General features: G+C 35.7%; 1 protein-coding gene across 1 annotated transcript; it reads left to right on the top strand.

Annotated features, from left to right (window-relative positions):
* The first annotated feature begins 5,842 nt into the window (after window positions 1-5,842).
* Window positions 5,843-6,737, top strand: LOC111436596 (protein MIZU-KUSSEI 1-like). Its single transcript, XM_023074347.1, has one exon. The coding sequence runs from the start codon at window positions 5,887-5,889 to the stop codon at window positions 6,601-6,603; it is 717 nt and encodes a 238-aa protein (XP_022930115.1). The 5' UTR covers window positions 5,843-5,886; the 3' UTR covers window positions 6,604-6,737.
* Window positions 6,738-13,238: the final 6,501 nt, after the last annotated feature.

The following is a 13,238-nucleotide window of genomic DNA, read 5'->3' as shown; positions in this document are numbered from 1 at the left end:
ATTAGTAGTTAAGCCTCCTTCCACAGGCTTTGGACTTTGGCTAGTTTTCCAACACAACCAACAACTAAACCTAGGAACTATGTTCTTGGGACTTTGCGTGTATCATAAAATATAAAATCCCATTTTATGGTGTTTGTTGGAAACTAATTTTCAAATTCAGAAAACACTTAAAACTGAAATAATTGAGGGAAATATGTTTGCTTAAAATGTGTTCTATAACAAACAATTATATTCTCATATATTATATATTCGATTTATCCTATGAACGGGTATACATGTATCTAAATTTAAGTATGTATCATTTAAAGCTCTTACGTTAAATTTAGCATGTTACTGAGATAAATAGCGAGACAACGCATGTCTACGTCGGCTATGCTTATAAAAAAACAAATCATATAAAACTCCCTTCTTCCCTCCTAGTTTGATTTCTCTAACCTCCGATAAGAACTTACCAATCTAAACCATTAGCTTCAAATCATAAAATTTGGGTTGGATTAGATTTTTTTTTCTTTTAAATTTAGATTGGATTGAATTTTTGGAAAATCGAAAATTCAGGTCAGTTCACTAGTTGACATTTTTTTTTAGGTCAACTCGACCAACTCAAAATAAATTTACAATCCAACCTTACTCTAGCTCTACTTTTGAGATTATTATGATCATAAAAAAAATATTTGATATTTGTAACTGATATTAATGATGTGTGGTGACTTACAAATGTTTGATATTTGATTTTTATGAATGTGACATTTACGGTGGAGGAGTAAATTTTAAGGCTAAATTAATAAAGTTCTTTCTCTCAAAAATATCATTTAAACTTTTAAAAGTTTCAATTATCCTCTTCAAATTTTAAAAATATCTAAAAAATATTATTTAAATTAGAAAAATTTAAAAGTAATATTACCATTAATTTTGGAGGACCATCTTATTTAAAAAATATTCTTTTACTTCTAAAAGTGTTTAAAAAAATACTTTTAAAAGTTTTCAAAATTTTCATTAATATTTTTTATTTAACTAAAAAAAACTTCAAAAAACACTTTTAAATATAAAAAAAATAAAAAAATAAAAATTTGAGGGAGGTTAAATATTTCTTTTCTTTTTAATATTTCAAAGATTTTTGGATGGTGGGATTGAGGGAGGTTAAATGCTTTTCTTTTTCTTTACTTTTTATTATTATTTATATTTATTTTACTAGTTACATTATTGTACCTACAGTGTTATAGGTAGTCCTGGAAGTTCATAGCGATGTTTTCCTACTTCCATTCCGACAAGTTGAGGAGTTGCAACAATCTTGTTGCCCTCTGTCTAGGGGCTTTCACCGCATACCATACACTTTTCTTACGAATTCCGCTATGTCATTTTTCATACTTCACCACCATAAGTGTTGTTTCAAGACTTTGTATATCTTGGTACTACTTGTATGCATAGAGAACAATGAGCCTCGATTAGCATTTCATTTGTAACCGCCCAAAATAAATAAATAAATAAATAAACAAATAAAAGTTATTATTATTATTGGGTAAAAAAAAAATAATAAATTAATAAATAAGTAAATAAAAACAATTATTCCTTCATTTCTTCCCATTAGTGGTAGTCACTTACTCCAATAATCTCCCCTCAACACACCTCACAATTACTGCAAAATGAAACAGAAATGAAAAAAAAAGTCAGATTTGAGAAAATAGAAATGCCTTCCCATCAAATTTATAGGAGATGGGTTTATAGAAATGATAAGCTTTATATGGGAGAGAGATTTGAGATTTCTCAATAAGTTATATCTCAGATCTTCCTTTCTTTTATCCAATTATTTAGTTTTATTTAGCAATTTACCTGTTATAAAGATACGTCATCATCAACAGCAGAAACAAAATAGAGTCTAAATTGGCCCAAAGTAATTGCTAACCCAATTGAGAGGTAACAAACAAAAATAAAAAGAATAAAAAATAAAAACAATGGATTGGCCAAAAGTAATTGCTAACCTAATTGAGAGGTAACAAAAAAAATAAAAAGAATGGATTAAATAGATAACTTATCAGAATTTCTTCTAAAAAACAAACACAAAAAGTTTCAGATTAAGTTTTGCTGGTAAGAGATATTTTGCTAGAAAGAAATATTGCATTGAGGTTAGTAATTTTATTTTATTTTATTTAAGGATATTAAAAACCATCCTAAAACAGGGAGAGAGAATTAAAAGAAGGGAAACATGGAGGGAAGATTGTGAATATAATTTCATAGAGAGATAATTAAAAGAAGGGAAACACAGTAAGAGACAGGGAGGGAAGATTGTGAATATAACGAACATATATAAATATTTCAAGACCTAACTCAAGCAAAGACTCTAACGTTCGCATGAAGTATAACACATGGGTCAACATAAATGAGAGAAACAATTATGTAGAAATTCAAACTTGAAACTGATGTCATGGGCTCACACAAGTTGACTTGGATTTCAATGGACTTTAATTAAGAATAACGACGGAACATCAGCCTAAGCTAACCAGGTAAGTGACCTTACTATCGGCATGGTTATATTTTGATGTTGACACGTGCCTTGTGGTTCTGCACGTGTCATATATATTGATACGTGTGGAATTGTCTGTGGATCAATATGCTTCCTATATGTTATGTATATGTTATAATATGTGAATTGTATGATAATAGTAACTGTACAATGTGTTCAAAGATCTGTTTGAGATAGGATACAAGAAGGATGCACAAAACGAAATGTAACAATAGGAGTAAAATACGTTCATGAAACGTTAAGGTTAAGTTACATACCGGAGTGATATGGATAAGAGAGATTGATGGAAGAATACGGTTATGTTACGGGTAGAAAGGGATAGGTTTGTGATATATTGATAAAACGATAGCGTTAGGTTAAGTTCTTATGATGATATGACTAAGGTACGTTCACGTAATGATATGTATGTGATAGGTATAAGAACGTTAAGACTATGATAAGTTAGAGAATGATATGACTATGAAGTGTTGACGTTATTACCGGTTTATGATATGATACATTGTGATGCAATATGTCATGGTATGATTTGTATATGATGAAATATTATGTTAAAAGCATAGAACGTTATGTTAGGTCTCTTAAATTGTGTGTATACAACATGATATGAATGACATGAAATTACGATAAATAACATGAAACATAACCCCGTTAGAATTATGTTTGATTAGAGAACGGAAGAATGAGAAACGATATGATTGAATGATGAACGATATCTAAAACGATATGAAAAATGATATGATATGTACTTAATGCTAGCGGGGTTGTATTAAAGGATAATGAAAATGTAGAAGTAATGGGGACCTCATGCATTATGAGTGTTCATGCATCTGGGGGATACCCCGAAACCATCACGAGAGTACGGACGCGTACATCTAATTTCAGGACAATGATCGTTATGCTTTGCATAACGCTGTCGTGACGGTTACTAGTTCTAACGGGTTCCGGCATAAGAGGCTCCCAGAGTATGCCCACCGGATAAGGAAAGTGGCTCAGCGATGTGCGAACTAGCTGGTGAGCCCATACTCGCACGTATGGCTGTGTGTAGAGTATATAGTACACGTCCAAAGTTTACCTGTTAGGATAGTACCGTAGAAAAAACGAAATGAAACAAAAGATAGGTCTCATCATTTCATTGCATATGATTGTTGCATTTAACCACAATAGTGGGGTCACTTACTGAGTATTTCTTTAAATAGTCAAGCCAAAATACTCAAGTCATGTGCTACTACATTCTTCAGGTTAAGGCAAGACATTCTTGTACGGTTGACGACGGCATCGCAACTCGAGATCATGACACATGCATAGGATAGTGGTATTTATTTTCTTAGACTTAGGCTAGAATAGAATGTTTTAAACTTAAACGCTTATTTATTTTATTTCGGGCCTTTTGTTGTGTCATTTTAAGGATGTTTTCGAAAACACGCAAGTCCATGACTGTGTTTTAAGATAAAGGTTATGTTTTATGGAATTTAAATGAAGTCTTCCGCATTCAATGGTTATGGTACGTATACAGTAGCGACCTTAAATTAAGTAGAAAATTTTGGGTCATTACATCATTCCTTAGCTCCTCCACTGTTGGAATGCAAAGTCGTCCTTGACATAACAACCTTCCATCTGATGATTTGGTGAACTTGTCCACTGAACCCATGCTTAACTGACCCAAAATCTTGTCTAAGTTGGGGTTCTCTTGTTGAGATTCAATAATCCGCTGTCAAAGTGTGGGTTGGACAGTGAGACAAGTCATATGAGCTACAACTCCAGTTACCATTGCTATCTTGGCTTGTTCGAAGTCCGCCTGCATTCGAGATTCTCTGGTGATGAGGACCAATGAGTGTGTTGTTTTTCGGCTTAGAGTATCGGTGACTACATTTGCTTTTTCAGGGAGGTATTGAATGTCTATGTCGTAATCCCTTGCCAATTCTAAACATCTTCATTGTCTCATGTTCAATTCTTTCTAGGTGAAGAAACACTTCAAGCTCTTGTGGTCGATATAAACTTGAGTCTTTTCTCTATACAAGTAGTGTAGCAAAATTTTAAGTGCAAACACCACCGCAGCCAACTCTAAATCGTGCGTGGGGTAGTTTTGCTCGTAGTCCTTCAACTAATGAAACACATACACTACAACTTACCGTGTTGCATCAATACGCATCCTAGTCCGTTCTTAAAGGCGTCACTATATATCACATATCCCTTTGAGCTCTCTGGCACTAGAGTCGGTACTAACCATTGTTTTAGGTCTTGAAACATTGCGTCACATGCATCGCTCCATACAAATGGAACACCCTTCTTTGTCAACTGTGTGAGCGATGAAACTATCCTAGCAAAGTCTTGCACAAAATGTTGGAGTATCCTGCTAGCCCTAGAAAACTGTGTACCTAAGTAACTGTAGTTGAGTAATTCCACTTAGTGACCACTTCAATCTTGGTGGGATCCACTCAAATTCAATCCTTCAAAAATTCGCATTTGGAGAATTTGGCGTACGACTTATTCTCTCTCAAAATTGTTAGGAGTTTTCGGAGACGTGGCTGATATTCTTGATCCATTTTTAAGTACACCAAAATGTCGTGTGTAAACACAATGACAAACATGACTAGACATTCCTGGAATACTTGGATTCCAACAATATCGTTAAAAATTAATAAAATTCATAGAAAATTTGCAATTAGAAACACTAAATCAGAAAATTTGTTAATAGATGGAAGAGAAGGACAAAAGTGGCTTGGAAATGTGGTTGTGGCCTCCATTTTATCTACTCCCATTGATTTGTGTGTATCACAATTATTCACAGAGGTAGGTTGGGTAGCTCAACTTCTTTGGCTTTTGATTCTCTTCAACTACTCCCTCTCTGTCCCACAAAATCTGACTAATTGAAACTCATACACCACAAAATCTTCCCTTTATGAAAAGGGTCTCATTTCATTTCTTACCATCATTTTATTTTAATCTAACACACCATATATATATATATATATATATATATATATATATTCTGTACTCTTATTTATTATTTTCTATAATAGAAATGGAAATGACCAATATGCCCACCTAATTTAAAATTATATCTTAGTTTTTAAACTTATCCTTATAATCACTTCCTTAGTAAAAAAAAAAAAAAAACGTTACTAGTGTAACACATACAAATGTAATTTACCATAAAAAAGAATATATATATAGTATAGGAAATAACCACCAAAAAAAAAAAGAAAAAAAAAAAATCAAAATCCCACCAAGTATAACCACCAAAAACAGGAGAGTGAAAGTTGAGGCAAATGTGTTATATATAACCAACACATAGCTTCCATTGCTCATTAGTCTTACCCACCACAGAAGAGAAGAGAAGAGAAGAGAAGTAAACACTTGTTCCAAACATGAAAACAATGATGGCCAAATCCTCAAACGATTCCTCCTTCTCCCTCTCCCGAAGATATTTCCACTTCAAAAACAAAGACAGTAACCAAGGCGGCAATGAAGACGACCACCAAGTCCTCACCTTCAACCACCTCACACCCAAACACAAACATGGTATCGTTTCCATCTCCAAGCTCCGGTCTGCCATCGCGGCTCTCGGGAAGGCCAGATCAGATCGGGTGGTGGGGACGATATTTGGGCACAGGCGAGGGCACGTGCATTTCTCAGTGCAGTCGAAGAAGGGCGATTCAAAGCCTACGTTTCTGGTGGAGCTGGCGATGCCGACCACCGCCCTGGTGCGCGAGATGGCGTCGGGGGCAGCCCGGATTGCGTTGGAGTGCGACAGATGGTCGAAAGGAGAGATGAGGAAGAAGGCGGTGCTGCAGGAGGAGGCAATTTGGAGGGCTTATTGCAATGGAAAGAAGTATGGGGTTGCACAAAGGTTCGAGTGTGGGGCTGAGGAGTGGAGGATTCTTAGAGCTGTTGGGCCCATCACGGTTGGCGCTGGAGTGTTGCCTGCCAATGGAGATGTAGAGGAGGAGGAGGATGGTGAAGTGATGTTCATGAGGGCTAACTTTGAGAGAGTGGTGGGTTCCAGGGATTCCGAGGCCTTTTACATGATCAACCCGGAAGGGGTTGGAGGGCCTGAGCTTAGCATTTTTCTGCTCAGGGTTTGATTTTCTTTGTTGCTGGTGTCCTTTGAAACGGTTATGGATGAATGACAACCACTTCCTTCCATGGTGAAGCTGCTTCGTATGTAAGGTTTTATTTATGTGAGATACACGGCCGGATTTTGAAACAATAATGTTAAATATGAGTATATTTCCATAATAATATTAAGTCTTTCCAAAACTCTACATCCATTCAATTTAATGCGTTGAATTTAGTTTCGATCTGGTCGTCAATTTTTCAAAACTATTCTTTTCATCTTTAGAAATTTAAATAGTTTTGTTTGGTTTTTAAAAGTGGCAAAGTGGGATCTCCCAATAAAGAAAGTGAACAAAGAAAAAATGAAAAAAAGGCACCCATATTGGCACAATATTCGAAGTTTTTGGGTTTTAGTAAGGAAAATTTGGGCTAAATTAATAAAAATACTTTTAAATTTATACTCTATCTCACAAATACTTTTATAATTTCAAAAGTTTCAATAATAATATTTGTATAAATTATGATATGTGAATGGTATGATAATATATACGGTACAATGTGTTCAATGATATATTTGAGATAGGATACGAGAAGAATGAGATAGACGTAATGTAACGATAAGACTAAGATATGTTCAAACATTATGGTTAGGTTATGTATCGAAATGTTATGGTTATGATTGATTGATAAGACGATATGATAAGATTATGTATAGAAAATACTATTGATATGATAGATTGATAAAACGATACGATAATGTTATGTATAGAAAATATTATGGTCATGATAGTTTGATGAAACAATTCAATAAGGTTATGTATAGAAAATGTTATAGTTATGATAAATTGATAAAACGATACGATAAGGTTATGTATAGAAAACGCAATTGTTATGATAGATTGATAAAATGATACGATAAGGTTATGTATAGAAAACGTTATGGTTATGATAGATTGATGAAACGATACGATAAGGTTACGTATAGAAATGATATGATTATGGTAGACTGGTGAGACATAATAAGTTTAGGAAACGATATGACCAGGATATGTATATGGAATGACATGACCACGAAGTGTTTATGAAATGATATGATCATGATAGGATATGGGAATGAAGAATATATAAATATATAGTTATATATGTAGTAAAATGGTATGAGAACGATATGATATAGGATATGGTGGGAAATATGAGATTAATGATATGTTTAGGATATAATATAATGTGAGATATGTTATGTGATTGTTATGATACACGATATGATATTGTATGTGCATGATGAGAATTCTTAGGTCTGGAAGTATGAAAATGTTATGATATAATAGGACGATATGTTATAATATATGTATGAACGATATGATATGATGAACATGCAAAATGACTAACTAGCATGAAATACAACACTAACATTTGCATGTAAGATACGATAAGTGATATGATAAACGATATGAGAAATGACATGGAAAATAATATGATATGAACAAGACTCTAGCGGGGTTGTATTGAATAATAATGAAAATGGAAAAATGTTGGGACCTCGTGCATTATTGTGTGTTCATGCGTTGGGGATACTCCTATTCCTTCATGATAGTACGGACGCGTACACTAATGCTGTCATGATGGTCGTTATTACTAACGGGTGTCCGACATGGAAGTATGAAAATGTTATGATATGACATAACAAGACGATATGATGATATATGTATGAACATATGATATGATGGACATGCAAACGACGAACTAGCATGAAATACAACCCTGACAATCGCATAGAAGATAGATAAATGATATGATAAACGATATGAGAAATGACATGGGAAATGACATGATATGTACAAGATACTAGCGGGGTTATTGAATAATGATGCAAATGAAAAAATTTTGGAACCTCATACATTATTGTGTGTTCATGCATTGGGGGATACTCCTATTCCTTCGTGATCGTACAGACGCGTACACTACTAGACAAGTGAACGTTCACTATGTTTATCATAATGTTGTCGTGACGGTCACTATTCTTTACAGGTGTCCAACATCAACAACTCCGGGAGAATGCTCGCCCGACTAGAAAGGGGGTCCAGGAGGTGTGCGAACCAATGGGTGGGTCCATACTCGCGTGTGTGGACCATGTAGAAAAATTAAGTACACACCCTAATTGCCCGTTAGGATAGCTACCGTAGGAAAATAGATTGTTATGATAGGTCCCATTCATGAAATTATATATGTTTGCATTTAATCCCAATAGTAGGTCACTTACAGAGTATTTTTAAAATACTCAAGTCAGGTGCTACTTCTATTTTAGGTAAAGGCAAAACATTTCTATACGGCTAATGTTAGCATCGCAACTTGAGACCATGACACATGCATATGGTAGTCGCATTTATTTTTTCTTAGACTTAGGCTAGAACATGATGTTTTTAATTTAATCGTTCATTTATTTATTTTATTTAGTCCATTGTTGCTTCGTTTTAAAGATGTTTTCGAACACGCAAATCCATAGTAGTGTGTTAAAACAAAGTTATGTTTTATAAAGAAGTTTAAAGGAAGTATTTTCGCATTTGATTTTCGTGATATATATACCGCAGTGACCTTAGATTAAGTAGAAAATTTAGGATCGTCACATATAATATGAGGACCTTTATCCTAAGATTCTACATTCTAAGTTCTTTATTTATGTGTAAGGAGAACAAGGTTTTAAGTTATGAGTTCTTGGTTAATCTATTACCTAATTCTAGTTTATGCACTTGTGTGGTCTCATTCAAGGAGAGTGGATTTTAGTGGACTATCCACTACCACTCCACACAAAATACACAGCACCAGTCTTGATTCTAAGACACTCTCTTGGAAGACCATCTCAATCATATAATCGAAAAACAACATGAACTTGAAAATTTCCTATATTCACGATTTGGACTAGAATTTAAAATTCGTATTTGATGGGATAGTAGTCCTAACATTCCCCTGCATCCTTTGCTATATAGCTTGAGTTTACATCCCACAAAGTGAGGCATTCCATTTAAGTGAGGAAAAAATACGTGATTATGATGTACCACGTAATGGAAGGTTTAAGGTGACTTAATCTCTTTCTTTCCTTTTTTTTTAAGTCTCTTCCTCTAAAGGACTTTGATCAGGGGTTTGTAAGACCCCTAATTAAGTGATTTCAATATCTTAGCCAGGTTTGGTAAGGATTCAAGGCTCTTGAAAAAGGTTTAGGTTTAGAAAAGAAATGGTAAGTTAAAAAGGTCATTATTCTAATTTTAAGTTAAACTACACATATTGTAAAAAATAAGTTTCAAGATAGTGAAGAAGAAAAAATGACAAAAAAAAAAAAAATAATAATAATAATAATAATAAATAAAATAAAATAAAATTGATAAATTGATAAATCATCAAAATAACAAAGTTTAAAGTATTTACAAAAATGCTCCTTATTTTGTTTTAGAACAAGCTAGCTTTAAAAAATTCCCCATCCAATAATTGAATTTGACTCAAATCCAAGAACTACGTCACGAGAACTTCTAAACACTTAATAAGTTGACTTTCGTTTCTAATTCTTTAGCTTTTGAGTTTCCTCAAAACAAACCATCATTTTTCTTCAAGCTAGTTCCTACGCATTCTAAATGAGTTTTCCAACCATCAGAGATTAGAAAGTGGTCCAAATATATTCACCCAAATCAAGCTTCCAAGGTTGCAAGGAAGGATTTTCTTGAAATTTCAATTAGAGCCTACGGGCAATGTCATGCCTCCAAACTAGCTCCATTCACTTCCTAGGAGCTTGAGAATAGATTTCATGAAGACAACGAAGGCAAAGGAGGTAAGGACCGAGGGTAATCAAAGGAAGTTGAAAATGGGTCCAATTTTGATGAATTTGGTAGAAACTTCAAATTCTTCACTCAAGATCCTTTAAACTGAAACTAAAAGATACCATTGGCTTAGTAGAAATGAGAGAAGAAAGATTCATGAAGATATCAAGGGTTGAGAAAGTCCCTATCGAGTTGCCCAAAGAGCTTCGTTTCTGCGTAAAAGGGTAAGGAGTCTGAGAGTTTTGAACGAGAAATTTGGAGGGTTCACACAAATTCGTCCTTCCAAAATAGATTCTTTAACTTAAGGAGAGGAAAAAGAAGAGATTTCATCAAGGAAGCGAGACAAGATAAGGTCTGAAGAGCCCAACAAATAAGATTTTTTTTTTTTTCCTTAAATTTTGCTCAAACGAGAAATGAGTTTTCCTGCAAACTTCGAAAGATTATAACTTGAGCTATGGAGAATGACAATGTATGATCCCTACTTTTTCCTAGCAACACCCTCTACAACTTTCATGAAGAAAGCGAGATGAGAAAGTCACTGTACGAGGTTGTGAGAGCTACTTTTAGGTGAGTATGGTCATGATGCACTTGTCTTCTTCCCCTACGATCTCTCACGCCGTTCCGACGTTGCTTTTCTTCCTTTTTCTTTCGTTTCTGAGCCTCCTCTTTTTCCTAATCCTGTTTATGTTGTTAGTTTGGCTCATAAAGGTCTAAAACTCCCCGATCGGAGAGGTTTTGGGATCTGAGGTTCTGTCTTGCTTCCCCGATGGTGTACGATGTTTAGGAAACATTGAAATCTATCCCTGGTGTGTGTAACGGTCTCTGGGATGGTTTGTGTGGCGTAGTTCAATGATTTTGACGTCGGTTTTTCGTTTTGGTTTCGTTCGCCAAAGCTTCTTCGATTTTCTCTCTATTTCTCTCGCTTTTCTCACTATTTTTCTTTCTTGCAGGTGTTTCGAGAAGGTTGAAGGTTGGGGTTGGTTTTCGTGGTGATCCAGACGTCGGGCGCAATTCATGGGTCGTGTGCGAATGGAAACTACGGCGTTTGCTGGAGTTTTCGGGTCTTCGTCGGCGACCACAAAACTTTTTTTTGGTTTGATTCGTTACATGATCTACCCTTAAAAAGAACTTTCATCCTCGAAAGTCTCGAACTCTTGAATCAATTTGGGGTATTTTTTATTTTATTTCCTCTTCTCGTTCCCACATCGCTTTCTTGGTGGGTGGTTTCGCCACAATACTTTGACGAAACCTATGTTTCTATTACGTAAGGCTTTCACTTCCCGAGCTAGGATTTTAATCAATTTCTCTTGATAACTTAAGTTTTCCTCGATCTCGAGGGGTCTGTAGTCTATCACGTGCATAGGGTCTGTAATATATTTCCTTAACATGGACACATGGAATCCATCGTGTATGCTCAAGAGTGAAGGTGGTAAGGCTAGTTTGTATGCTACTGGACCTATTTGTTCTAAGATTTTGAATGATCCGATAAAGCGGGGGCTTAGCCTTCTCTTACGTCCGAATCTTAGAACGCCTTTCATAGGAGCTACTTTTAGGAACATTGAGTCCCCCCTCTACGAACTCTAAGTTCCTACGCCTAACGTCGGCATAGCTCTTTTGTCTACTTTGTGTGGTGCGCATCTTTGCTCCAATTTTCTGTACCGCCTCATTTGTGATGCAGACCAACTCGGGTCCTCTACTAGTTCTTGTTCTCCTACTTCGTCCCAACACAATGGGGATCTACACCATTTTCCATATAATGCTTCAAACGGTGCTATCCCGATTGTTGCTTGGAAACTATTATTGTACGAGAATTCCATTAAATGTTGTTTAGTGTCCCAACTTGTAAGATTTGGTTTAGCTGTTTCATTTGGCCATCAGTCTGTGGGTGGAAGGCAGTGCTAAAGTCGAGGTGGGTACCCAACGCTTCTTGGAGTCCGCCCCAAAGGCCGACGTAAAACGCGGGTCCCGATCTGACACCATTGGTACCAGGACTCCATGCAACCTCACAATTTCTTTCACATACAATTGAGCCCAGTTGTCTACTGTATATGTTGCTTTACCTGTAGAAAGTGTGCTGACTTTGTCAGTCGATCGACAATTACCTAAATTACCGTGTAACCCTTTAGTGTTTTGGATAAGCCTACTATGAAATCCATAGCAATATTCTCCCTTTTCCATTCCGGTATGCTTAGAGATTGTAGTAGTCCGACTGTTTTCTACCTAGGGTCTTTTTCTCATTGGCACACTAGACGATTACTCACGTATTCCGCGATATCCTTTTTCATACTCCGCCATCAGAAGTGTTGTTTCAAGTCTTGGTACCTCTTCGTACCACCTAGATGTATCGAGAAGGGTGAGTTGTGTGCTTCGGCTAGGATTGTGTTCCTTGTTTCACTCACAGCTGAGACACATAAACATCCATGACATAATAGTCTATCGTTTGTAGTCTTAGAAAAACTATTCATTGGACCTACTATCAACTGGTCTAGGATTTTGTTTAGGCTAGGGTCCCCTCGTTGTGAGTCTATGCTCCTCTGTCTGAGCGTGGGACGCACTGTAAGTCGAGTTATCTGGGCTGTAACCTCCTCGGTTACTACTGCTATGTCAGCTCGTTCGAAATCAACTCGCACTCATGGCTCCCTTGTGATGAGGGTCAACGAGTGTACTATTTTTCGACTTAGTGCATCTGCTACTACATTTGCTTTTCAAGGGTGGCAATGGATATCTATGCCGTAGTCCTTTACCAGCTCTAGCCATCTACGTTGTCTCATGTTCAATTCTTTTTGTGTGAAGAAGTATTTTAAATTTTTATGATCCGTGTAAATTTGGGTCTTTTTGCCATACAGGTAATGTCGCCA

The sequence above is a fragment of the Cucurbita moschata genome, unplaced genomic scaffold (assembly GCF_002738365.1).
Source record: "Cucurbita moschata cultivar Rifu unplaced genomic scaffold, Cmos_1.0 Cmo_Scf00056, whole genome shotgun sequence".
NCBI lineage: Eukaryota > Viridiplantae > Streptophyta > Magnoliopsida > Cucurbitales > Cucurbitaceae > Cucurbita > Cucurbita moschata.
The sequence above is the reverse complement of the archived record's forward strand: the minus strand, read 5'-3'. Positions and strand labels throughout refer to the sequence as shown.